The sequence below is a fragment of the Amblyomma mixtum genome, chromosome 3 (assembly GCF_055824585.1).
Source record: "Amblyomma mixtum isolate Tamu chromosome 3, ASM5582458v1, whole genome shotgun sequence".
NCBI classification, from domain to species: Eukaryota; Metazoa; Arthropoda; class Arachnida; order Ixodida; family Ixodidae; genus Amblyomma; species Amblyomma mixtum.
The window spans coordinates 433,275,107-433,302,568 of record NC_143014.1 but is presented as its reverse complement, the minus strand read 5'-3'; the positions used below and the strand labels follow the sequence as shown (position 1 = coordinate 433,302,568).

The 27,462-nt window shown below is 44.5% G+C and overlaps 2 protein-coding genes across 8 annotated transcripts in view; one reads left to right on the top strand and one right to left on the bottom strand.

Annotated features, from left to right (window-relative positions):
* The window catches only part of iPLA2-VIA (calcium-independent phospholipase A2 VIA), a 40,209-nt gene extending 35,264 nt beyond the window's left edge, over positions 1–4,945 (top strand). For all 5 annotated transcript variants that reach the window (XM_089585066.1, XM_089585065.1, XM_089585068.1 and 2 more), the window contains one exon: positions 303–4,945. In XM_089585066.1, coding sequence (XP_089441192.1) covers positions 303–518 — 216 coding nt within the window. In that variant the 3' untranslated portion in view covers positions 519–4,945. The remainder of the gene's footprint in view (positions 1–302) is intronic.
* Positions 4,060–27,357, bottom strand: Pms2 (mismatch repair endonuclease PMS2). Of its 3 annotated transcripts, XM_089585061.1 has the most exons (22): positions 27,039–27,357; positions 26,855–26,941; positions 25,041–25,143; positions 23,879–23,981; positions 22,214–22,383; positions 21,449–21,527; positions 20,305–20,402; positions 19,253–19,352; positions 18,395–18,479; positions 17,608–17,687; positions 15,941–16,031; positions 15,816–15,871; positions 14,332–14,428; positions 12,329–13,138; positions 11,762–11,855; positions 10,951–10,987; positions 10,536–10,666; positions 8,876–9,045; positions 7,731–7,768; positions 7,546–7,650; positions 6,319–6,354; positions 4,060–5,039 (listed from the first exon to the last, which is right to left on the bottom strand). In XM_089585061.1, the coding sequence occupies exons 1-22, from the start codon at positions 27,169–27,171 to the stop codon at positions 4,977–4,979; spliced, it is 2,766 nt and encodes a 921-aa protein (XP_089441187.1). In that variant the 5' UTR covers positions 27,172–27,357; the 3' UTR covers positions 4,060–4,976. The 3 variants fall into 3 exon arrangements, with proteins under 3 accessions (XP_089441187.1, XP_089441189.1, XP_089441188.1); XM_089585063.1 differs by lacking the exons at positions 26,855–26,941; positions 27,039–27,357 and having other exon boundaries at positions 22,214–22,412; positions 25,041–25,142; XM_089585062.1 differs by lacking the exons at positions 4,060–5,039; positions 6,319–6,354; positions 10,951–10,987 and having other exon boundaries at positions 7,544–7,650.
* Positions 27,358–27,462: the final 105 nt, after the last annotated feature.

Genomic DNA, 27,462 nt, shown 5'->3' with positions numbered 1-27,462 from the left:
CCATTACCGTCATGTTTTACCAACGAGCCCAAACTTCCATTTGCACGTAATTCTGGTTCCTGTTAAACGCTGCAGTTTACAATGCCACTCCAGCAGGACGGGTGAACGCGTGGCGTATTTGAATTGGTGGTCGAAGCATCAAGTTAAAGAGACAGTGAGGAATAGTCGATGTTGGTCTGCGTCAGTGGATCACCATGTTCCAAGTGTTACTTTCAGTGGAAACTGAGCTTTTACAACTTAGAAAAGGCCGTAAGCAACCGCTGAGGCCGCTGCTCATTGTGCACTCGCACCGTACCTCACAGGCTACCCAGGCCAATGGCCGTCTCGTTGACCGAGCCCAGGCCTGGTGCCAGACCATCAACGTCCCGTACTTCCGCCTCAACGCCCCCATCTCCGCCGACGTGTGCCTCAACGAGACCGACAACAAGCTGCTCGTCCGTGTGCTGTGGGAGACTCTAGTCTACATGCGGGGTCGTCGCGCCGAGCTCGACGAACTCGCCGAGCTCTTGCGGCCGTGAGAGCCGACCCAAATCACTGCCGCGACACGTTGCAGGATGGGCAGCCTCTCTACAAAATCCCTGTGTTCGCCCACCGCCGCATCCCTACTGGTCTTCGAACTTTCGCGCAGAAAATTTTGAGCCAGAGGCAGTGACCGGTGCAAGTCTCGCCACTTTTAAAACGCCGCGACTGCAGGGTGAAAGGCCAGCAGGGTTTGGCATATGGCTGTTTGGTGCTGAGCGCAAGTTAGAAACGTCGTGGCAGAGGACCGGCCTGTCAGCGTGCTATGGACGCCCTTTTGTGCGCGGGGATCTCCACGAAGGATCTGCCAGAAGCTGCCCTCTGGGGACAAACTCGGGGACTAAGCTGAAAGGAGTTCGGGGAAAAGGCGTGCGTCGTCGGTTCACATCCGCTGAGCAGAGGCAGTCAGCTAGCTGACCACGACCGGTTGCGCGAGCACTCAGGCACTACGTGTGCCGTTGATTCAAATTATGTAGTTTTTTATTGTTAGCGTGTTATTTAATTATAGGAAAAGTAACGTATTGCTCATTTATTTTTCACTCTTCTATCTCTCATGGCGTGGTGGACAGCAAGCTGTGTGCTGAAACCTCATGCAGCAGGTAATAAAAGAAATTAACCGCCCATCGTGTGTACGCGAGCAGCGTCCGTGTTCCGCACTTAAATTCATGCAACGGCTGCAGGTTGATGGACTGCCATGAAGTTTCCTAGTTTCAATTTGATTGTTTTGTTATCGAAGTGACTCATGCAACGTGTGTATTACCTGCGTACAGATGTAAATCGCGTTTTCTTTCGTTCCTAGCACTCGTTTTAATTAGCGGTTTCAATACTCATCCCTTTGAGCACATTTGTACGGTTATGAAGCCCTGTTAAGTCTACGTAGTTAAGACAGTCGGGCAATAAAACGCCATGTGGTTGATAGAGTAAGGCTGCACTCAAGCTATGTAGCATTCTTTCTCTTGGACTTTAGACAAGACTAAGCTCCAAAGAGGAGAGGAGACTACTTGTGTACCAAGTTACCCCCGCCCCCCTCTTTCCGCCCAAAGGACCAACTAGAGTGGTGTGTGGAGTCTGTAGGCACACTCCTTTCAAGCAAGCCCTTTGCCCCTTGACCACCACATGCAAGTGCATGAATTGAATAAGCACTGCATCATTTGGCATAGTAGTTTTTGATGACTTGCAGGCCGAATTGTGTATTCGATTTTTACACGACGGTTAGCTATCTTAGTCATGCCATGAAATCACACTGCTTATAAGAACTGCGTGGGACTGAGGCGTGCTACAGTTTGGCTAAACACCCCCCGACTACTTAACTTTTCGTAATTGCATGCTTTCTAAGATTTCCAGCCTGTCAACAGTTGCATCTATAACAGCCAGCTGAGAAATGGAAATTAATTCAACTCCAAGGCCAGCGACATTTTCACATTCACTCTGCACAAAACCAACTAGCTATTAGCACCAATTATGTGTCATACAGTGTCCTAGAGTGGCAAGTCAGGTGATTGTTCTGCAGTTCGTCTCAGTTGCTTGCATACTAACCAAGCGCAATTATCTAACCCTTTTTAGTTTAACACTGAAGAAGCGAGTAGGTTTGTAAAAGTTTCAACGGAGGCTAGACCTGATACTTGTTATTGACCAAGGATTGGTGTGAACCAGTTTATTGCTTCGATCCTTGAAGGTCTTTCGTCTTGGCTGGATTTGACTGCACATTCAGTCGGATAGCTTTGCGACAGGCCGGTTTCTCACTTCCTATTATGCAGGAGCAAGGAAAGGGTATTAGCCGGCAAGAGAATCTTGCCAGGCCGTTCACAAGGTTGGCAGTGCCACTGTGGGCTTTTTCCCAGCGTGTGATACGTCCCGCAATGTACATCTATCGAAAGGTTTCGAAATGTTTCCGCGGTTGTGAGGTGGGAGAAGACGAGTGCCGTCCAAGATTGTCAGCACACCAGTATTTCAGACATTGCATAGCATGAGAAGTAGGACACTGTGATGTAGCTGTAGGAAGGGTAAAATGGCCGTCGCTTTGGCCAGACTTGTAAGCAGAGTTTGAAAAGGTGCGCTCTTTCTCTGACCTGCTTGTGAACATACCAGACTGCTTTCAGGACTGAGGTGCTTGGTATAATCCATCTGGAAACTCTCAGTGCATTGTGTCGTTCATTTGCAAGGGCTTTGTAAATGATATTTGTACGAGTTTTTGCAAGAAGCACATTCGCGAAGGTAGATGGCGAGCAGGGCAATCGTTCGAGGCAGTTCAGTGCGAGCATTCTGCAATTATGGTGCAAATGTAGTGCAAGCATTGTGCAGGTGGTGCAAACATAGTGCAAGCATTGTGCAGGTGCTGCAAACGTAGTGCAAGCATTGTGCAGGTGGTGCAAAGGTAGTGCAAGCATGGTGCAAGTCACAAGAGACGAGCACTCCTGATTTCTGGCTCTGCTGTTACGCTGTCCGACTGCCAAGTGAGATCTCAGTTTGAAAGAGGCGAACACCTGTACCGAATGTAGACCGTGTGTCAGTGGTGCTCAGAGGGCCTGGTCAGCACAGCTTGTGTGCTGCAATTATGGTGCAAATGTAGTGCAAGCATTGTGCAGGTGGTGCAAACATAGTGCAAGCATTGTGCAGGTGCTGCAAACGTAGTGCAAGCATTGTGCAGGTGGTGCAAATGTAGTGCAAGCATTGTGCAGGTGGTGCAAAGGTAGTGCAAGCATGGTGCAAGTCACAAGAGACGAGCACTCCTGATTTCTGGCTCTGCTGTTACGCTGTCCGACTGCCAAGTGAGATCTCAGTTTGAAAGAGGCGAACACCTGTACCGAATGTAGACCGTGTGTCAGTGGTGCTCAGAGGGCCTGGTCAGCACAGCTTGTGTGCTGAACATCACTTTCTCTTACTTCTACGCCCGTGGTACTGGGTTTGCACAGGTTTTTTGAGGCAGCCCTGGGTTGTACCCACAAATGTTGATGAATTCTGCGCACACGATGAAACTGCCGCTTCCCCTGTGAGCAAGATGGTATTGCAAGTCTCTCTGCAGGCAGAGGTGACATAAAAAGCACTGGAAAGCAACCACAATCGGTACCTCTAAAAATCTGTACAAGCCTCTTGTAATACAATCTCAGTGCCTCTACAGCTACTTTGCAAGCATATTTGTGCCGTCTGGGGCATGTAGGAATAGATAGCTGCGTATATTCACGGGCTGTTTAAATACAAATATTCTTCAGCCCTGGTTGGGCTTGTTACTATACTGTACAAACACTGCTCTCTGCATTCCATGCATGCTTGCCACTATTTATTCCCCATATCGTTTGTCGACTGTTCCTTTGCCGTTTTCTCATCGGCATTAGAGTCCTTCCCAAAGTGCACAGCTTGCTTCAAGCGATTTTTTTAGAGTTAGGTTGTTCCAGTTTGACCAGAGACTTGCTTTTCAATGCAAGGGCTCCAACATGCATTACAAATTTCATAGATGATTCAGAGGGTCCATATGGAATGTGCATATCTATTCCCAAAGATAGGCTTTTTGTCTATGTAATATAGGCTGTTTTATCAAGGGTGGAGCAGATTTATGAAAAATACAGAAGTGAGTGTGACACAAACGTATGTTACATTTCGTAACATTCATTTCAACACTGATGAGCATTAGTTTGTGTACTCAAGAGTTCTTTTCATTGTTTCTTCAAGCCCTCCGATTCAGCATGGTCCACGAACCAGTCGTCTTAACTAGACAGGTTACATACAACTGGTTGGTATGGGGTGGTGATTTCAAACGTAATCAGTAGCTGCAACTACTAGGCGATTTTTTCTATGCAGCTTAACCTGCAAAGCATGCGAAAAGTAGAATGTGCATATTGGAGCCTGATGGTCTTTCTTAGGCTTGGCGTTAAGTCAGCCTGATTAAAGAACGAAGAAGAACCTAGCTGCAGGATAAAAAAAAAATGTTCTGCATGCCCATTTGAGAGACACTCACAGCTGTCATGTTTTGTGTTTGCGTGCATCCTTGCACATCATGTACGGACTGTGATCCACATCTTTATTGAAACATGTGCGCATGTCTGCTCAAGTGCTGTGCTTGACTTATTACAAGACTCAAAAAAAAAAAAACCTTTAGCTCCTGCTATGAAGCTCTGCTAGCCCAAAAAGCTTACGTTAAAAAAAAAGAATGGTGTCAAGGCCACACCAGGAACTACATTTCAAGCTTTTTCTATAGTTTAGTACATAGCCTTGTGTAGTCGAAAGTTCTATATTTTATTACAGGCTACATTTTTCTACATGTGTGAGGCATGTTTTCTGTTGCTGCCTTGTGTATTTATTTACAAGATGTTTTTAATGAACAGGTTGTGTTCCGTGCAACCTTTGTTATGGCTGCCGCTGTGCTTGGTTGCAAAATATGCACCTTTTGGTCACGTTTGTAGTCAATAAAACCCCAAGTGCTTTCACTTGACACCAGGGTGTCCCCGTCCTTGCACTCTTCTTCAGTCGGGTAGAATTGAAAGGTTGATGAGATGACGCATTGTGGGCCTCCCATGCGGGCAATTCTGTTGGCAGAAACAAATGCATGGATTTGAATGACCAATGCAAGTAGCGGCAGCTTGGAGATGTGCCACCAAAGTAGCTGCTTAGCTAAGTGCCGATCATCCATGCACGACAGGCTTTGTGTCTGCTCACAAGAGGGCCCATTGAGATGCTGTTGAACAACTTAATCTTTTATTTATCAGTCATTAGTCACAACATTTACTATCAAGCTGATAAGGACAGATTTCTACATACGATCTAAGACAAAAGGCCGAGAAGCGACCTGGTGGAGGCGAAACTCTAGAGGCCTGTGTACTGTGCGATGTCAGTGCAAGTTAAAGAACCCCAGGTGGTTGAAATTGCCGGAGCCCTTCACTACGGCGTCCCTCATAGCCAGAGTCGCTATGGGACATTAAACCACATAAACCAAACATTTACTATCAAATGATTCCGCTCGTGTAATGTACCCCGTACTTTGGCTATCTAAAAGTGCAGTTTTTCTTGAACATTTTGCCCCCCCCCCCCCCTTTACCATAATGAATGCAAGCCCCGAAATTTGGAGAGATTTTTCGGGAAAAGGGTATGTTAATTATGCGAGCAAATGTGGTATAGCTAAACTGCCAGTAAGGCATTATTGTAGTGAGGTTTAGTTGCAAGGTATCACTGATGATCCATCAGCGAATAACTATGAAAAGGAAAAGATATATCAAATGATACGTACAACTACATAAGCGCATTAATGAAAAAAAGCAGCATCCTTGAAAAATACTTTCACTTTCAAGTTCAGGCATAGCCATCACTTTTAGGGAGCAGATTCCAGGTGAGTATTAGGAAAAAAAATAATGCGAGAGCATTTTTTGTCTCATGAGTGATGTGTACAGGACTTGTTGGCAGAGCATATCCGCACAAGAATGACCATTCGAAAAAAATTCACCGGCACTGGGGTTCGAACCCAGGGCATCTATGTGCCAGGTGGCCACACAATAGGGCGTTTGCTCTAGCGTGTTAGGGGCACGAAGTGAATGTGTTGTGGTGTGTACGGCGGTAAAGTGTGTTGGTGATGTGTACTAATGTTAGACGATGACTTTCAAAAAAAAAAAAAGTTGCTGACGTCATCCAAGGGTCAGGTGGTAAGTGTCACAAGACAACAATGACTGGAAAAAAAAAAAGTTGCTGACATTCAAACGCAAATGCTTTTGCACTTCTCCAATGCAGCAGACTGCAGTGCTCTCCTTTTTTTTTTTTTCTGTCATCCCCATTTAGTGTGGTATTGCATGCACAAACTTCATAAACTGTACTTGCCCACGGATGGTCCAGTTCACCAAGGTGGCCGAGAACCTGAAACACAAATCTCAATTCAAAATACGGAGCATGGAGGGTCACAGTAGACATTGTTGTGAGCACGGGAGAGTGGATTTCGTGTAGGACAGCCTGATTAGTGAAGGTTCGACCTGACGGGGAACATCGAAGTGGGAAGAAGTCTAGGAGCTGGCTGGGTGACAGCCGTAATGGAAGCAGGGGCAACCTGACTGACAAAGTGGAAGTCCAGTAGACAATCACATGAGCCGCGCACGTTCCAGCACACCACAATGGACTGCCGCTAGGCTCCATAAGCTTCACAGTGCTCATCGACCAATGCAGGCTGAGTGAGCAGACCACGCATGGCATGAACAGTTTTGCTCCAGAGCTGCTACAACATACAACTATTCTGTTCCAACTCCATTTTCATTATTTCTGCCCATATATGCTGATTCAAGCAATACCAGGTCCTATGTTTTCGCTTCTTCATTGATTCGAGAGACTCTGCACCCAGTGATGGTGGCAAGGACTGGGCCTCATTTGAGCTAAAGACTGGAGAGTGGGAGCTCGCCTTCCTCTGCCCATAACCTCTTCCTCCTCGCAAAACTAGTCATGGATGCAGAGGCGAAGGAAAGGGAGCAGGCTTAGCATTGCTAAGCATGAAATATTGCACAGAAGCACAGTTTTTTTGCAGGTGGAGACCATCCCCACCCACCTCAAAGCATGATTGAGGTGTCCACTGACCCCAGAGTCAGTTATGCACCTCTCCTTTCCTCAAACTCAACAGAGTCTAAACCTTGCTCTGGTTTTAAGAAAAGGAAAGGCGCATAGCTGTCTCAATTTGTAGGTGGACACCACTCCCTGCTCACAGCACAATTGAGGTGTCCAGTGACCACAATTGAGGTGTCCAGTGGCCCCATTACACTTGCTACTCAGAGGCTTCATACAAACGGAGACCGCTGAAACCCAAGGATTGCAGCTAGCAGTGCTTTTGCACTAAAACACCCGTGTGCTGTGAGATGTCAGTGCACGTGGAAGAACCCCAGGTGGCCCAAATTAATGCGAAGTTCTCCACTACGGTGTATTAATCTCCACATACATGCATATGACCATTTTGCCATCGAATAATCAGGCCAATGCAGGATGTTCTACTCTTGAGCCACAAGCCTGAGCTTGCTGCAGCCTGATGCGGCATTTCATTCTTCGCGGAAAACTGAGGTCACCACTCACCTTCTTCATGGTAGGCACGGTCAGGGCGGTTCCTACCATGACTGATTTGCGGCAGGCACGCGAGGCAAACATCTGGCGCAGCTTTGAAGGCCTGCACACTGTGTGCTGAGCAAAAAGGCACAAAGGTGGATTGAAGCACAGCCATTCTTCGTTCAACTCGCTACGCACAAAGCAACACTACTCACAGGGTTGTCACTCAGCATGAAAATCAACTCGTCCACATCTGTAAAAAAGGGGGGGCGGGGGGGGGCAAAGGAATGGTGTTACAAAACTCTGCTCAGAGCAATGTACTGATGCCATTATATTAAGGAGACATGATACCAAAGCAAACACAACAAGTGGATTAAACATTCAGCTGATGTTGATACATAGATAAATGAACACTGCCTAAGCAAGAAGCATTTCTCATGGTGCTCACACAAGTAGAAATCAGCAACATAATCAAAACTTGCGATTTAATTAAACAACTAATGCCCTCATTCTGATGACAAGGGCGCAATTCACACGCAACAATGCGTGCATTCGTATGCATGCATATCCCCTTCAATCGTGAATTATGATCAGAGAAAGTAATGAACACGCACCGATAACCCACAAAAAAATGCAACCCTCCCTGATGATTGATTATGCAATTTGTTGAAGGGTCATGATATCTCACTTAATGACTCTACACTGTTTCGAGGACGTCGATTGTAGTTCTTTTAACTCGTGCCTGTAAGCAGTCATTATGTAGGCAATTAAGCTTATTTTAGGTCTTTCGAAAACACTGATGCATGCAAAATAAGCAACCGGATACAAATACATTCCAGAGCCACACTGGCAACTACGTGAAGCGCAGAGGGTCCATCTTGAAAATAGGTTTCTACATTAATTTCACATGTCTGGCATAAAATGGTTGTATGTAGCTTATCGCAAAGGGCCCGATATATAAGCTCCAGCCATTTACGGCACATTATGGGCCAGCAGTAATCAACAAACACCCATGACTGAAGGGGATATCTTTATGTATGTACGAAACTGCTTTGGTAGCCATATGTAACAATATGAATGCTAGTCATGCTAGCTGATTTGGTTTGGTTTATGGGGTTTAATGTCCCAAAGCGACTCAGGCTATGAGAGACGCCGTAGTGAAGGGCTCCGGAAATTTCGACCACCTGGGGTTCTTTAACGTGCACTGACATCGCACAGTACACGGGCCTCTAGAATTTCGCCTCCATCGAAATTCGACCGCCGCGGCCGGGATCGAACCCGCGTCTTTCGGGTCAGTAGCTGAGTGCCGTAACCACTGAGCCACCAAGGCGGGCTGAAACCGCAGAAAAAAAATGCTTGCCTTCCTTCCCAAACTGCCAGCTGCCACTGACGGGAATGCTGACCAGCCGGACACGTCGGCCCGGTAGTTGGGACTCATCCACCTCAAAGTCAAAACCATTCTTCTTGAATATTTCAAGGTTTTCAGTGAGTACCATCTCATTGACTGCAGTGAGCTCAAGTGTCTGAGGCCTGGAATTGGAAGCCAGTCATAAAGTCATGGAAGGAGAAAAAATTCACAGACGATCAATGCAATTCATGTGGCAGAGTATGCATTAGGATTAGTGAACCCACTGTACAACTAATTTTAGTGGGCGAGCTAAAATCACTCGCACCAAGTCATTAAATTTTTGTTCATTTTTTGTTTAAAATGGCATCGTTCAGTGTACACAAGCGCAACCATTTCGGAGCCCGGAGCCGAACACTCGGTAAATGCCCGAGCACTTCAAAAAGTAAATGAGAACTGAGGATTATATTGCAAACCATTGTTTGTAACATAATAAAAGTGGACTGAGTAGAATGGGGAAATACAGATGCTACAAAATGCCTGAACACTGCATCCTACTTGGCATTTTAAAGCATCAGCAGAAGAAACTAACCTGTTCACAAAAGATGAAATTTTATATTGCAAAGAATGAATGGTGCTAGAAAAATGAGACCCCATGGAATCTAGTTCTGTGAAATTACCTAATGTATCAATTGGCACTTCTTGGTTCGTTTAGTTTCTTATTTATACTATGCCATGCAAAATACAAAGCAGGTATTGAGCCAAATAGCCACTGGCTAGTCACAGGTCTAAGCAAAGACACAAGATTCAAATTCAAGTTGCAGCAGACTGGCAAACAGCTATCATATGTCGCAATAGCCTATGGCATGTACAGCACAATCAATAAAGTGGACGAAAAGCCAAAATATTTGTATTATACATTTTGTTTTTGATACAACAAAATAATCGAAGCAGTAACATAGCAGTAACATAGCAGTAACGTAGCAGTAACATCAGGCTGTCTAAATGAAGCATCTACTACTACGTGTTCAGCAACTTCTTGGTGAAACTGTGGCAACGGCGGCCACGTTTATTCACAGGTTGTGAGACAGGTACCTCGGAGGCCGTGTCCGCTAACACCGGTAACCTGACATGTTCCAACGTGCGTGCGCTTGTCACCGCCTCTTGATTGTCTCCGCAAGCCTAAGCAGTGGCATTACAAAACTATTATTGCCTGTATTCTGTATTGGACCTCACACTAGCCTTCTAGCTATGGTCCAAACAATTCTTGAGTTTTTTTTCGGAGACTGTATGCATAATAAAGACAAAAAATAAAATCTATGAAATAAATAGTTGTAACAATGCTGGACTACTACTACAAAATAATGAGCTGTCAAAAAGAAGCTGGCTTAAAATCAAGAGCTAGCTTTATGCGTACTGGCCGTGAATTCCAAATTAGGGCCCCGCTAAATTCCATGGGCCTGTTTCCGCACAAATTACATGAGATGGAGGTGATTTGAAAAATTCTAGTTGGCCATGGTTTTTGTATCCATGTCACACACACGGACCACAAACATGAACTGAATGGTTCAGACGGCCAGGATCATTCAGCTCGATGAATGCACATAGGAGCAAGCACACTGGTGTAGGTACTTAGGCATAGACACATAGGCATAGGAGGTCTATGCAGACTTACGCAAGCAGCCGCTGCGTTTCCATGACGACCTCGCGCTGAAGCGTCTCAAAGTTGTACTTCTCATCGGCAGCATGCTGGTCCACGATGAAAAGGTCGTCGCCAAGTTGCGAGATGATAAACCCAAGGTTGAACTGCGCACCAGAAATGCATGCAGGTCAGCCATAGTGATCAATTACAATGGACAACATAGAACAGTGCCTGAAATTTTACATCCCAAGACAAGTGAGAAAAAAAAAGAGAGGCAGGAAAAGAAAAGCAGAGTTCTTATTTTATAATACAGATTGTAGCAAGTGCATCATAGATAGTGCAAACTAATCAAATAAGAGAGAACCATGCACCATCAGATTTTCAACTATCATGAAACATGCATGCAATGAGTGCAACTGTCTTGTGCGAGTAGGAAATGCACTCATACCTGACCTATTACTTCCATCTTTGCAAACATGTCCTTGCTGTAAAAAACCAGAAAGAAAAATCTTCAGTCAGTTTTTTTAGAAAAGCATGCATCGCAACAATTCAAATGACGCGTACCGCAGCAACATAGTCTTACGCATTTAGGGGAACCTCTCAGGGTGGAGAAGACATGAAGTGAGGGAGTAATTGTCAATATGAAAATCAGATCCATCCACACACAGCCATGCAGCAAGTAGATAAAGCTACACAGCCTTCTGCCCTGCCCTAGTTTGGGGCTCAAATCAGGACAGTGAGCTGTACGAAGCTGTACGAAATCTGTACGAAGTAAGCTATTCATAGTGGATGGAACATGGTGAAAACAAGACAAATGACAAAAGAAGACACACGGACAAGTGCTATGTGAACAGTTATCTGGGGTCAACACCTCCAAGCTGAAATAGTAATGCTTTAGATCAAACAGAACCGGTTGTTGGTTCCTGACCCTAGAGCTGGCCGTAAAAGGCGGCCACAACTGCCCCGCATGCAAAAAAAGTTCATGCTGGACATGACCGTGCACACCAATGCAAATCAGCGATGGGTATGGCCAGAGCTGTGAATACTATATCACACTATGTTCAAGCACAATGTATTTCCTCTAGATTACCTGTACTTTGTCTACAGTATTCTCTGCCAATGGAGTGATCCAATGGACTGGATCCAACAGACTGTAAACGCCGAAGATTTCCCAAATCTGGCAAACAAAGCTGACTGTCCAGTGGCTGCTAGTAACTAATTCCAGCAAGCTAGAGTAAGAAGCAAGGTGCAAGACACACCTGATCTGCTTGCTCAGCTCGTTTTCAGCTGCCGCGTTGTCAGCAGGAGTGATGGTTGCCCGAAAGCCACGACATTTTTCCAAACACTTCTTATCTGAAAAAGGGTAGAACAAAAAACAGACTCTCTTGTTATAACCTTGTACTTGCACATTGTCTCTGTTACTCGCCTATTCATCTTACACATACAAATTGCACATGCCAAGAGTGCAGCTCAAGAAATTGAAAAGAAAACACATGCTACCACACTTCTTCCTCTCTCATCTATGCTCCAAGTTTTGCTCTTGTTAACAAACTGGTTGAGAATAAAAGGAGGCAGTGACGACATAGCTAAACAGCAAACTGCGCAAAACCCTCAATGTTTCGCCTCTTAAGGGCAAAAGAACCAAAGTTTGGGTCAGTTGGTATTGATCCTGGAAGTGCAGCATACATCCTGTCGTACTTGTGTCTATTTCGTCCAGTTTTTTCGTGCTGCTACGTTTCTTAAAGATGCCTCTTAAGGGCAGCCAAGTTTAGACCAAGCGAAAAAAACGAAACTGCAGAAAGATGATTTGGTACGACAGCACTCACCAGACATGCTGTGCTGTGAATCCCGGAGGCGCTGGGCTAAGCTTTCACCGCTGAATCTGAATGGCTGTGTCTGTCTGTAGCCCTTGGCATGTTCGTCAACTTCAATCACTTCCGGCTGCAGCGTCGGCTGACTTTCTACTCCACACAAGCTGTCATTTTCACCTAGTCCCCCCTCAAGCAGAGTTTCGCCTTTCTCGGAGCCAGGCGATTCATATCCAGTGAGTCCGTCCGCACATTCACGGGGGGAAAGTTCCTGAACTGCAACCGATTCTGCTGCGTTCATGTTCGATGCATACCGAAACCTGTCCAAGGAGCACGTCCCAATAGGGCCTGCTTTCTTGCCGTCAGGCTTGCTTGGGAACAAGTTGCCTCCACGTGCCGTGGGAGCACACAGTGTCCTCTTAACACTTTTGATCAAAGAGCCACTTTCTGAAACACTCCTGGTGCTGTCTTCCCCAACAAGAGCACTTCGAGCAGGAGCTGAAAAGTCACAAGACAAGACTTTTTTTTCACTTGCTGAAGATTCTAAGTTGCCTTTGCGTTCAGCACCGCAAGACTGCACAAGACTGTCGCTGCTGACCAACTCTTCAGCTTGAGCGGTCCCAGTGCCTGAAGATGAGCTCCAAGAACCAATGGGACCTCCTCCGGACACCACTTCCTCACTGGAGTTAAATGGTTCGAGGGAGTCAGATTCAGCTGTACTTGAGCCCTGGGAGCAACTTGTAGATATAGTGGACTGCGAGCAGTTTGACGGGGACTCTTCAGCTGAAGACGTACCTATCCGTTGGCTGCTACTCCCAACCCGACGAACTGGAAAGAAAAACCACGGTTTTTTAATCCATGTTTTCACATTTCAAAACAGATAATCAGTGCAAGGAAACATGCAAGAGGCAAGCCTCGGTATCAGCTGGTTATGCATGCAACAACCACTCCAGCTATAGCAAAGATGTAGGATCAAACAAGGAAATGCCAAGTAGTTGAGCTTACAAATTAGTGCAACAAATCCCTTACGAGGCACAGGAGCAGAAACTACGACACAGAACCAAAGCAGTATTTTGCACCGAAGTCGCCTAGGCATTAGCTGTTAAGTTTTTCATTTTTACTTGTTTGGTTATTTTTAATTTCGCTCGTTCTTTTTCTTTGCTTCTTTACCTGCCATTTTGTCATTTATTTTGATTCACTTTTCTATTTCCCCTTTTTATGTACCCCTTCTGCTTTCTTAAGCCCATTATCTCCTGTTTGTTCATTTTTTTCCTCCTCGATTTCTTTTCTTGTCTCTTCTTCCTTCCTACAGATCCCCAGACCTTCCCTCCTCCTGGCCGCCTGCGGGCCTGTCTGAAGAATGCGGGCACGCTGGACCCATCCAGGTTTCATTTTCATTTCGTCCTTCTTAATTCTTAATCCTTCACGAGCTTCTTGCCCTAAAAATCACTTTTGCCCGGCCATCACTTGTGCCCCTTTTTTTTTCTATTGCAATTGTTGTTGTTTTTTAATTTTCTCTTGGGCGTTGGCCCCTTTTCTTTTATTTTCAATTGGTACGCCCGCGATAACCTCTGGTTGGGTGCGGGCTTCCTCACATTTTTTTTTTTATTTTATTTCTTGACAGTTCTACAATAAAGGTTAGGCCATAGCTTTTTCAGCTGCCTTACACCTACTTTTCTGGCGCCCACATCATTGCTAAGCCATGCAAAAACGCTACAAACACATGAAAAGTGGAAAAATGTACAACATGCGAGCTGGCCAGGCAATTTTACCAGGACCTCTAAAAAAAGAGAGTAAACTTAAGGAGCATTTAAACTCAGCGGCAAAAGACTTGTCATGATTCTCAGGAAATCAGGAACTCGGCAATTCTATGCATAAAAATAGCGAGCAGAAAGATGCATGCATGGAAGCCATGCAGCAGAGAAGATCATTCTGACAGCATTCATCTAGAAGCGGAAATTCTAAGTTGGTTACCCGTGCCAGCAAAAGACTATCTAGGACTGCAACAATCTAGGACTCACACTTGAAGCTCTGGAGGGAAGGGGACAGCGCGGCAGATGAAGCACCACCCAGTGCAGAGGATCTTCTCTTCAGCGGAGTGCCCAAGGGGTCTTCACCCTAACTAGCCATAAGGGAGGAAAAAATTGGTTGGCTGAAAGTTGTCCCATGTGACCCCCACGAAGGGGAGCACTGCACATGAAAATTTCATCTGCACTGCCTCTGTTTAATACAAAGCATGCACAGCTACTGTGCCCTGTAACGAGCCAGCAAGTGATAATGAACGCAAAAAAATTGACCGGACGTTCATCCTTATGTTAAAGGTGCACTGAAGAGGATTCTGAACATGTCTTTTTGCCGCGGGAACTCGATCCACACGTTCCTAGCATTCTTAGAAACAGTCACTTATTGCCCTGCGTGGCCGATTTCCCCAATTAAAACGAATTAACATCCGGCTCCCGCCTTTTTTTTTAATTCTGCCTCGTACGGTGGGCGGAGTCGACCAACGCGTGGAGCGCCTTTCACTCCGTCCCGTGGAGGCTTTGCTTTCGCTTTATTTTGTTTTTTAGGTTTCCATGAATAAATAGTTTCATTCGCAGATAATATAGCCGCAAAATAAGCCCGAAGAATTCAAAATACGTGCGAACTATTTGCTACTACGGACTACTACGTATTACTCCGCCGATGGCAGAGCGGCAAGCAGCCACGGGACTGGGTGAAAGGCGCTCCACGCGTTAGTCGACTCCGCCCACCGTACGAGGCAGAATTAAAAAAAAAAAAAAGGCGGGAGCCGGACGTTAATTTGATTTAATTGGGGAAATCGGCCACACAGGGCAGTAAATCGCAGTTTCTAAGAAAGCTCGGAACGTGTAGATCGAGTTCCCGCGGCAAAAAGACAAGTTCAGATTTCTCTTCAGTGCACCTTTAAGGCGAATTTCAGCGACAGTGAGGGGCCGTGAGAAATGCCAAAGCCAGTTGGAGTTTTTGGTAACTCTGGGTACCAAACATGCACACATAAGGATGGACGGATACAACCATATAGAAAACAATGACATCAAGAGTGACATCATTGTATTCGAACCAATGAGTGACTGGCATTCTGACAAACGAGCATGGAGAGTTGTCATGGTGTCACTTCATTCTCTGGCCAATGACATCATCCGTGACATCATTCCATTCTGCCAAATTGGCATGACATGCTGTCATACGTTCCCCTTTCCTACTCTCTAGATAATAATTAGCACTTGCAGGAGTTAACTTCATAACTTTCAATGCCGTTAAATGTGAATCAAAACACCACATGCATGATACAATTGAGAAAATTTTTGTCACGTTCAAAACATAAACATTAATGCACAAAAGGAACTCCGAACCAAGATATACACTAAAATCACTTTCAAGATTCCGATTCTGGCACAATGTAGTATATATCTTTGTCACTTCGGGATGTTAAACACCATGATTTAAAATTTCTACACTATAGTATCCCATGAGCGTCAGAACTGACCTTGTTAGCCGGGGATAAGTTCTGCAGGCGAGGGCTCAGATACGAGTGTATGGGACCTGCAGGGGAAAACAAAAGTTGAGGGCAGAGGCACAAACTGAGGCTCAGTAGTAGCACCAGGCACTCACTCTGTAGTGGCTGTGACAGGGCGGGCGATGAGGAAAAGTCCCGCCTCTCGTACGTGGCCGCAATCGGCTGGAACATTGCCAGCAGCGAAGACTGCAGCAAAGGCAGTTTCAAACTATAGTAGGACATAACTTAAAATTTAAAAGAAAACAGCAGTTGACAACAATTCAGCCGTAGTCCGCACAGTTGCTGTATTACTCCGGTAACCAATCACAGCAGTCAATGAAATTGGCATTTTAATGTTTGACTGTATTAAACGATTTACTGGCATCAAAGTTATCGCACTTACAACTTCCTGTGGTGATTACCTTTCTGTTTAGTAATAGGAAAAGCTTCAACGACGGACTATTTACTAGTCACAAAGGAACAGCATGTGGTGGCCAGGAATGTGAACAGAGCATCCCTGCAGACTTCAGTCGCATCCGAACGTAAGTGGCAACGATGGCAAAAATCGAGCCTGCATATACAGGCTAAGCTCTGAACCATAGCAAGACTTTCACGAGACTTTCTCTTCCTTTAAAGGGTCAGTCTACTCACCGAGATGAGTGTATAAATAATGGCATATTCTGGTAGTTGGCCCCCTATAACATCAATAACGAGGGGTCTGCGCCCGGTTTAGGCAGGAATTTATATTTTATTTCGGCGTTAAAAGTCGCGTAAAAAAGCATGATGGCAACCCCAAACGTTCATTTTGTTCAAGAAAGTGGTAGTCTTTTTTTGTAGAAGCATAAGTGAATATACTATGTACCATTTGTATGCCCCAATGTCAGAGAAACGCACGTTTTGTTCTAGTAAACTGTAGAAGGCGTACCGCTCGCTTTTTCTGTAAATCACACGAATATATATAGTTACACGTACGCAAAACGCAGGCACATTCCCACTTTTAGTTCAGCGTTTGCTAGCAGAGACGCAAAAATAAACTCAGCCTATAGTGGCGCCATCTGGTCGTCAGGACGGGAACCATTGCTGTAAACAAACCGACTCTCCACTTAAGCCTAGGAGCGGCAGAATCGTCACTCTAATTATTAAAATAAAGCAAATTTATCTCTTATATGTTTTCTTATAGGCGAGATGAGACGAAGCGAAAGACAGGCGCCCCATTTATGGCCAGTTAATGCACTGAAAAAGGCAGCAACAACGAGAATTCAGTCCGAAGCGAGAGGTTTGGCTTCGATGGCGCCGCCATGTTTGTCGCCGCTCAGCAGAAATCCAGATGGTTGCCAGATGAGACTACCATCTCATACAGATGTGTTCCCACATTAATAAATTCTATTTTAAAATGTTCTACCGCACTCCTTGGCACCACAGCTGGCTAAACGGTAATTTGAGTAAAGAGCTATCGGTTGCCGCAAAGAAAATATGGTCGATAAAATTCAGTAGACTGACCCTTTAAAATGCATTCCAGTAGTATCAGGTCTTTCATATCAACTCTTCATTCACACCCTATTACACTTATACAGTTGATCACGCTCCTACGTTCATACTTTTTGCTTGCTTGCATCAATACATGGCAATGAAAGATGCTGCCAGTAACACAAAATAATAAGGGACTCTGTAAACACCAGCAGCGCTGTAGGGATGTTAACTAGACAAAATTATGCAGTCCATGAAGGAGTGGTTACAAAAGATATGACGTTCGTGTGGTTATAAAAACTGGCGGGCATCTCACCTTAACGACAGCCAAGAGGTACTTCTCATGGTGAACAAATACTGAGCGTTTGTCGGGCGTCACATTCACATCTACTGACTCTATGCAAGTGCAAAGAAAAAAAAGTACCAGGCATCAGTATGACATTTAGATGCTGTATAGAAAGTAGTCCACTTCAGTACACATTTAGCACATACAGCTTAATCCTTTCAGGCACCGCTCATTATTTCGGTTAAAAACGAATGTCCTTCTGTCTAACTAGTATATTTATTTAGAGGCATGTATCAAAATTTTCACAAACTTAGATTTATAGGAAGTTGTAATGTCAAAACACCAGAATTGTCAAATAAATGTCCAAGGGATTGCACGATCAATCTGGCTTTCAAAGTTGCATAAAATGCTATAAATTCAGATACAAAAACCTAACTCTGGTGGCAGAATCTGTGCATATATATATAAATGACAGTGGATGTGCAGCCATGTTCACTGTTCTGAAAATTACTATTCACTGCAATCGCTAGCTAGCATAAAAAAGCATCTTATTTGCTCTATGAAGGATGCTCAGTTTGTTGAAAACAAAGAAGTCACTGTTGGGTGTCGCATATTTTCAGGAAAAGCTTCAAGTCTGCTATATATACACAACTGTGTACATGAAGTTTACACGGGAATCTCGGAAATGGCTCACAACTACAACCAAAAAAAACCAGCAACCTTTTGTCATAGCCACATGCAACTCTGACACTGCAAAATAAATTTTGAGCATGCACTGGGAAAATCGCAGAAAAAATGCAACAAGGCCAGGCCTTACGTCGTTCAAGATGGATGTTGATGAGCAAGAAGGGGTACTGGTCATGGTTGAACGTGTGGTAAACACTGTTCACCAGTTTCGTAAGCTGCATAGACAGAAAAGCAAATAAAGCAACAGCACAGAGTTCAACTGGGATAAAAATAGCATGCAGAAACCGGAATGCAGAATCAAAAAGAAAAAAAAAGGAGGCATGACACAAATCTATGGACCAAGGATGGTAGCACCAGAAATTCTGCGTAATGCTCGGTAAATACACAATGTGGATAGAGAGTTTTCAAATGTGAGCTTGGACAAGTACATTTCTATGTAATGTACTCAATATTTTTTTCTTTCTTGCTTTTTTGACCTGTTGATCGACATGCTAACATGCTTGACATGTTGACCGGCTGATTTCACAAGCTAACTGTGCTGCGTTGTGACAATTTTTGGAGTGTTGATCCCTGAGGCTAGGCTAAAAACACTGTTCACTTACAAACTGTGATCACAAAGTCCCTGTTGGTCTTGATGTCGTCATGAGATTGAACTGAGTGCCAGCAATTTTAAATTCAAGCTTCTCAGCAATGAATGTGTCTTTGGCTGCCGTACAAACATCAATTAACATAGCCAGAAAAAGCCATAGAATTGGTGTGTGCCGTGAACAAAAATTTGGATGAAGTTTTTCCTCTCAGTCCCTTTAAAACTTGTCCCATCTCAAAGTGTGCAAGCCAGACCAACCAGCACAGCACAAAACAAAAACCAGCAAGACTGAACACGGACATGTGCTAGGATGGATGCCCAAAAAAGAAATAAAAATAAAAGTGCCCAGCCCGCACTGCCTAAGGCACAGCGGACTGCTGAACAGGAACAAAAAGATCTCACCTTTGCCATTTCACAGGGTCGGGAATTGACAAAGACAAACTGCCTGTCAGAGGAGCTGCGGCCCGAACCGTGTGCGCACGAGGAAATGTAGCCCTCGATTCTGGATTAAAAAAAAAAAAGAGCAAACATAACGCAAAGAAACTATAGCAGAGCCATGAAACTTTCGGCAGTCCTTCAACCTACTTGTGAAAGAGGAAAAAGGTTTCTTTCATCGTCAATGAGAACATAGCTCCTCACAGCATAGCACCGAGACCTCACACAAATTACGGCATGAATACAATTCGTTTCAGTCTCACACAAACACTAAATAAATTACAGCTCACTGCAGAAGGTTTTGTGCATTACAAAAAAAACAATTGGTCAGAGTGATCGCTTCATGCAAAAGAGTTTGATGTTTTCGAGTGTATCATTTTTCAAATCATATGATAAGATTTAGTTTTTCTTTTCTTTTCTTTTCTTTTCTGCTACTACATGATATTCTGTCTGGTGATGATGTTCAGTTAGTGATGATATTCTGTTGATGGCATTTCCGTCTCGCTGCTGCTGCTGTTTACATTTAATGGGAGGTGGGGCCCGTCAAGCTTCAAAATTGTGGCTCACCTTCCTTACTACAGTTTGTTGCACAGCGTTTTTTCCAACACGTTTCTCGCACATCGGAATGGAATGCCTTACCTGATGACGTGGTCAAGTGCCCGTCCCTGGAAAGTTTTATTTCAAAGCTGTCAACTGTACCCTGACTGCAGAATGTTGTCGATTCGTTACTTTTGCCCACCTGAATTTTTTTTTTTTTTTTTTTTTTTTGTGACTTATGATCTCTGACTGTAGTTTTTTTTTCCTTTTTTTTTCTTCTGTTCCACTGTGCCAACTAGAACTGTATAACAATAATTTAAGTGTACTTTTCTTACTGTTGTTTTCTCCCCTTGTATATTATGCCCCAATCCTGCAACAGCCTCGGCATGAGGCTAGCAGTATGTACTAAATAAATAAATAAATAAATAAAATTGTGTGATTGTACATGTGTGGCAGACATAAAGCAGACTCAATGAACAGACCTTATGCCGGGAGGATCGGCCGACAGCCTGGTGAGAGAAAACTCTTCCAGGATGTCTTCAGTGGGAGCGTGTTGCTGGATGTCCAGAAGCTTTGCCACCTGTGCAGAGCAGCCGACTTAAAAACACCGATGAACATCCAATAAAAAAATATATACACGAAATCGGTTAAAACCAAAAAGCACCGATTTCTGGACATGCTAAGTCTAGACTACAACCGTTTTCACCAGCAAACTTTCCCATTGGTTTCGCTTTCAAGGCATAGAAATGCTGAGGAGGCACTCGTAACAGTATGACTGATGTTTTCAACTCACATCACCAAGAATTTTGCTTCTGCGAATTGTTTCGTCCTTCGAAGACTGCAGTGGTGCTGGCCGAGCACCTAAGCATGGCTGATTGGACTGTAGGAAATTTTTGCTTATTAATACAAATTTTACATAGACGTGTGAAGCATCTTTTTCTATATAAATGGCAAAGAAAGCTCGGATTCAGCTGAGCATATCGGAAAAAGGATTAGCGGCATCAGCAGGAAGTATTAAATCACACCTCTCATCAAGAGTTACCAGGAATGGCGTTAACTTCAACATTCTCCATCATTTCACAAGCAGCACAGACAATCGGCCCAGTATTGCAAATGGATGGTTTCACTCTGGCCCTTTGTAGGGCCAGCCTTGTCTTTGTTCTTTCCCAGTATGAGCAGACATGCACTGAGTTGGCACCTCTTTCCGACCATAGTGGCAGCACACCAAATATTCCACACGTTCAAATGCCACACCAAAGTGACAAAGAAAACAAAAAATTAATTAAAAACCTCACTGCAGCACACCTCTGTCCGTGCTTTCTCTCCATGACACTCTCCCCCTGTGCAGTGTCGAAAAATTCCTCAGGAAAATATTCAGAATTTTTTCTAAACTCTCATAACAAACAGGATATACATCATTTTAGTTCTCCCCGGGTTGATTGGAAAAAACAACTGCCACCTCAGCCATTCTTCACATTTATTTGTTTATTTATTTATTAATTCGTTTCTTTGTCTGTTTATTCATTCATTTGTTTACCCACAGCACCGTGTGTGGTATCGCAGTCATTGAAGGGGGGGGGGGGGGGGTGTTTAAGACGTAATTCTGGCACGCCCAGCGTGTCGTACCTCTTTTGCACCGTACACGGTGGCGATTCGTTCACGGACGGCTTGTGATCCCTGGCTGTTCAGCACAACTTGCTTGCGCCTGTGGCAAAGACAGAAAAAGGCATTAGTGCAGCTAGTGTGTTCTTTGCCACCATTACATACTGAGCGCTCCACAGGGAAGCAGTGCTCTTGAATGATAAGACGGTAGCCTGGCAGCACAACCCTTCATCTTAAACGCACACTGAGGTAAACTCTCGACAATGTCTATTCCCAGTAAAAATCGATTGTGTGGCTCTCTCTGGCTATGTTGCTGTTTGTCTCACAGTGAAAGATGCATTTACAGCTGAGAAAATCGAAATTAAATCTTTTCCCACACTCAATTCAGACTTGTGACATCAAGACCTAAAATGACTCAGTGGTCACCATTTGGAAGTGAGTAGCGTGGCGCTGCCTAGCCTCTGGGATTCGAAAAGAAAAGAACTACCTCGACGTGAACACACTTTGCTAGCGAAAACGATTGGTGGTGGTGACGCCCCTATTCCGTTTTTTTTTACGTTTTCTAGATTACGAAAGCTCCGTTTTCAGTGAAAGTAGCAGAAAAAATCCAAAGCAGTGTTCCAAGCCATCCGACTGGGATCCTTCCAGTTGTCCCCTTCTCCAACTCCTCATTTACTGTAAGGCCCATCTGTAGATTTCGAATAAATAAATAAAAGTGATCAAAAACTCAAAGCCACGTTGCAGACTTTCTGTAGTGGCCATTGAGCAATCCAGCGAGAGTGCACTCACCCTCCGTCGGTGAAGTTGGCGCACGTGATGTTGACTCCCGTCACAATGAGGCAGTATCCCGTCAACAGCGACACCATGCGGCCAAACTCGCGCTTCAGGTTGGACAGGAACTCCCGATGACGCACGGGCAAGGTGGAAAACAGGTTGTGCAGGCTCACCGTGGTTCCACGCTTCACAGAAGGAGAAGACCACGGCAGGACTTCCAGCAGAGGTTTACCAACAGCGGAAAAACTCAAAGCCAAATACTGCACACCCTTGCACTAGCGGTCTCCATTCATTCTCAGAGAGCGCCAAGTGACATCTGAGAATGCGATAAGTACCACACTCTCGCTTTCTTCCACTATGTTTAACCGAACTGACGCCAAATTCATCTGCTGTGATCGACGCACTCTCTCCGTTATATGCTCATCTTCAAGCCAACCCAGCACATCCAAATGCCATACTGCCAAGGTCATCCAAACAGCAAGGGAAAAAAAAGGCTGCAAAGATACAGCATGAAGAAGTCTCGAACATGCGCTACATTGAAATAAAGTGCATGGACATATATGCGTCGACGTGATAAAACAATAACACCACTAACTTCAATAAATAATTGGCTTCAATATCCATATTTCCCACGAGCTACAATTGAATGGAACAGCCTTACTAATGGCACAGTGACGCAGGAGTCGTTAAAATAATTTGAAGAGTGCCTAAAATAATTTGTTTGTATTGTTTTGACTATGTGTACATCCCTTTTGGTATGTCTACTTACCTCAGTATGGCCTTGAACAAGGTTGCAGTATGTTTAAATAAATAAATAATCGCCCCATTCCTGCAAACAGCACATGCATTTTACAACAGACTAGTTGAGGGCATGTTTCCGAACAAAAAGTCGGTGATGGAATGCCTACATGACAATGACAAGCCCTAAAGAAGCTACTAAGGAGATAGCAGCAATCACAAGTGTGATTGTAGCAAGCATGCTTATTCAGTAAAAACACTTACACACACTTTTAGTAGGTGTAGCAGAAAGCCCACTTAATGTAAAAGACTAGAGAAGCTAATATGGCACCAAAATTTATTGACAAAAATTCATTCAGCTAATTAACAAGCCTAGGAAAACTAGCATGCAATAATTAAATCATGTGGGGCACTTGTGTTTGCCAGTGACAATGCTATGCATGCCTCAACTCTTAATGAAACTGTCATACACTGAAGCCGATTCTGCTTTATCGCTCATTGTACAGCTGCACACAGATGACATGGCCAGCATGATCAAAGCACATGAGTTAAGTTTCTACCACCTTTCTTTTTTGACTAGCCTGCTCATCAACGGCAACATCTGCAATTATTTTAGAACCAATGCTCTTTCTCCTATCTGTCACTGACAGAACCCAGAAATTCATTCATTCAATGAGTTCAATTTACTGATGCTTGCAACACTACCAAGAAACTCTCCCACGTAATCCTCCTGAAGACCCGTTTACCGCAACTGCAGGATGATTTTGTTAAAACTGTTTGTTTCATTGCTTTTTGCAGCTGCACTTACAAAACTATGAAAATTCCGTCTGATGCTCAGTGAAATGTATTGCATCCAAGCTCGATGTATTAGGACTTAATTTAACATGCATTAAGTTAGTGGCATGCCCTCGATCCCTGAACTACCACGTTGAGTGTGCTTACCTCTCTGGCACATGGCGACTTGGAAGTAATGACGCCATTGTGGTCAAATTTGAGCAACGTTCCCTGCGTGGCATCCTTATGGCATGTCGATACGGTGACATCACTGCATCAGGGATAAGAAAAAGGGTTGCGCTCATTAGTTTTGCTGATGTCTTGCCCTAATGGGCCACACTGAAGTCAACATCATCCGATTTTTGTTCTCAGTTTCTCTCTTTTCTTTTAAAGCAATGTTTATTGGTTTCCTCAGTGAAGTTAGCGTACAAGTGGCGAGTTAAAATCAATTCTTAGGCCCTTCCTGCCTATGCTGATGTTTATGTGGCAGCAAAAGGCATATGTTGATGAAAAAGGTAGCCTAGCCTCCCAGATTCACAAACAAAAAGTGTGTTGACACACCACGATAGGCATGCGCAGAGGAGGGGGGGTGGCAAGGGAGGCAGTGCCCCCCCCCCCCCCGAATAGACATGGGGAAGGGGAGCGCAAATTTTGTACCACACTGTTCCCTGCTATTAGAAGACATAAACTAGCGCTACCATGAACTTTGCCCCCTCCCCCCAGCCCCCCTCATAGAGAGACCTGTGCATGCCTATGGACACCAGTTTACTTGCGAAAATGGCCAGTGATGGCGATATCTGTATTTAGTTTCTTTGCCTTTTCCAGCTTATAAAATCTCTGCGTTCAGTGAGAGCAGCATCGTGGTCATCAGAATATGGTAATCTATTGGTAAAATACAACTTCTGTTCGTCCTCGGTGTCCCTTTAACGCACAGCAACTCCTTGAGTATCTGTTCCACCTGAGCAACAGTTCTTAAGACTCTCCCTTCTTCTACTTTATGAGGACTATAATTGGCTATGTTATTGTCAGAGCTTTGTTTTGATGATTTGTTTGCGAAGTCTACCTGTCTGTCTTTGTGTGAGTGCGTACATGCTTTGTGAACATCCTAGAAAGTCTTGTGTCCATGTGCAACCGCCTAGTTTGTCCCTTCAGGTTATGAGGCAGCCCGGCGCAGAACACTACCAACTTCGTGGCACGCTGAACCACATCAAGTTTTGCTGAGCCAGCACACACAATGTAGTGAGCCAATGGTTTATCAGCCTCGCATCGACAAGAAAAGGTGACAAAGAGTGAAGACAGTCACTGACTTTCACGTTCTCTTCCAACTCACCAAAGCGCACAGAGTGAGCTCAGAGCCTCTCCCCTGAAGCCAAAGGTGGCCACGTCTTCTAGGTCAGAGAACTCGCGCAACTTTGATGTGTGGTACTTCAAAGCTGCAGGCAAGAACAGAAGGAATTATTTGCTTCATTGATTCATTACAGCTTACTCACTTGCATGCAAACAAAAAAGAAATGCATTCAGAGGAATGGCAAATTAAACAATTTACAAAAGAAATACTGAGGTACAAGAATGTGAGAAAAGGTGGCGGTGTGTTGGGTTTTACGGCACGTAAGCAGCTGAGGCTATCATGCACCAAACACAGGGTTGAAAAGACATAGGGAAACACAGGGTTGCGTTGGCGGGCACCTGGTTCTTAAAAAGTGCTACGATTTGCTGATAACATTTCCTTCTTTTAGGAATCTAACAACTCGCAGTAAGTCTACCATTGCATTCTCTTCTAAGAGCAAGTTCCTGTAGAAAGGAACATGTTGGTTGTAAAATACTGTGAAATGCTTTTTTTCTTAGTTCTCCAGTTCTCTGGATGGAAATAAAATATGGTTTACTGTGACCACTTTACCACAGGCATGAAGTTATATGTAAGATGAGTATGTTCAACGCGAAAGTGACAACTTCAATAATGCGTTCATGGTGTTGACACGACTCCCATTCACCACGGATCGACTTTACCAGATGCAGTTTGTTGATTTCATCATCCCAAGTGGACTGCCATTTCTTTATTAGTTTACTTTCTACTAGTTTCAAGCAATCTTTGAGCAGAATATTCACTTTCTCTGCTTTGCTTTGGTGGGCTCGTGCCACCCACACGTAAGCTCTTTCGTTACCAGCTATGATATAGATAGTTTTCACGTGACGTCGCGCCATCTTTGGGTACTGTGGCTAGCTTCCAGAGTGCACGCGGGAACCGGTTGGTGATGGACGGGTTAACAAATCGCCGAGGCTTTCGCTGCGCCTTCGGGACCCAGAGATGGCGGCCGCTATGATGTCGGTGAAAACTATGTATAATTTGCTGTAACCAGCTAAATATTGATATACAAAAAAAAGTCATACAAAAAAGACGTAAGACAAAAATATGATACACAAAAGTTACTGTTGAACTTTCCAAGAAGAAAGGCAAGTTAGTGCGAAGAGTCAGCGCCTGTTGTGTCTTCAGCACATGTCCACATCTGTGTTCTGCACTTTTTACTTAAGAATCGAACTTTAAAGAATGAAAAGTTTGGTTTGGTTTATGGGGTTTAACGTCCCAAAGCGACTAAGGCTATGAGAGACGCCGTAGTGGAGGGCTCCGGAAATTTCGACCACCTGGGGTTCTTTAACGTGCACTGACAACGCACAGTACACGGGCCTCTAGAATTTCAAAGTGCTAAGCTGCTCTGCTAACTGCATTTTTTCGGCCATACGCAATCTTATCCGCTCGCGAAACTGCATTTTTCTTCATAGACGTTCTTCTATTTTTTTAAATAATAATTAGTCATTTTGATTTTTGTTGAGTCATGCTTAGTCATTATTAGTAATCTATTTTACAAAGTAATTTCCTTAACCACATTTTTTTTTTTTTCTTGGGAGGGGGGGGGGGGGGGGGGGGGGGGGGGGGGGGGTGTGCTGCTTTTCATCACGTACGTTCACTAACTATTCCAGGGTGTTGCAAAAAAAAAGGAATCTTGCTACTTTCGTCCTTGACTATCAATAATCGACAAGAATCGGGATGTACTAATCATAAGCTACAAGCGCTTCGCAGACACTGTCGCAACGCAGACGCGCGGAATCGAAACAGAAAATGAGCAAGAATCGGTTTAACACACTCACCAAGGCCGGCGAAATTCGGCTCATGGACACCCTCTCCATCGTCGACGACTTCGACAAGTTTGCTGCCGTAGTCCTTCAGCTTAACACCTGTCAACATAACGCGCATGAGCGCGCTGTGGCATTAGTCAAGCTGTTGCAATCTCCTTTAATTAGACGCCTCGCCAAGCATTGAACACGTGCTTACTGATGTTTTTAGCCCCGGCATCGATGCTGTTCTCGACCAACTCCTTCACGGCTACGGCCAAGTTTAGAACCACCTGCCCGGAGCATATCCGATGCACCGCGCCACGGTCTATTGCTTTTATTTCCTTACTCATTGTCTCCGCATCGCAGCCAGGCCAGCTGATGCGTGCCGGAGGAGTGGTGCTCCGGACTCCACCGATTGATGCAAAGTCCGTTCAATCTGGACACCGCGACTGCGCTCCGTATCTCCGGCAGCTCTTGGCGGTTGCTTGCGGACCGATCGCAAAGGAAAAAACGGCGTTGCAGCTGTTGGCCTGTTGGCGCGCTAAAAATCGCGCGCATAAGATGATGATGATAACAGTAACATAGGCCCTGTGTATCAAGTGGAAACAAAAAACCTATACAAAATGAATTTAAAAAAATAA

What these genes read in the sequence shown, in the direction of transcription:
- Pms2 (XM_089585061.1), bottom strand. Translation starts at nt 27,171, where the DNA reads ATGAGTAAGGAAATAAAAGCAATAGACCGTGGCGCGGTGCATCGGATA. An exon ending in GCCGAATTTCGCCGGCCTTG is followed by an intron (nt 25,144 to 26,854) that starts GTGAGTGTGTTA and finishes TCTTGCCTGCAG; the next exon opens with CTTTGAAGTACCACACATCA. An exon ending in GCCGATCCTCCCGGCATAAG is followed by an intron (nt 19,353 to 20,304) that starts GTCTGTTCATTG and finishes TTTTTAATCCAG; the next exon opens with AATCGAGGGCTACATTTCCT.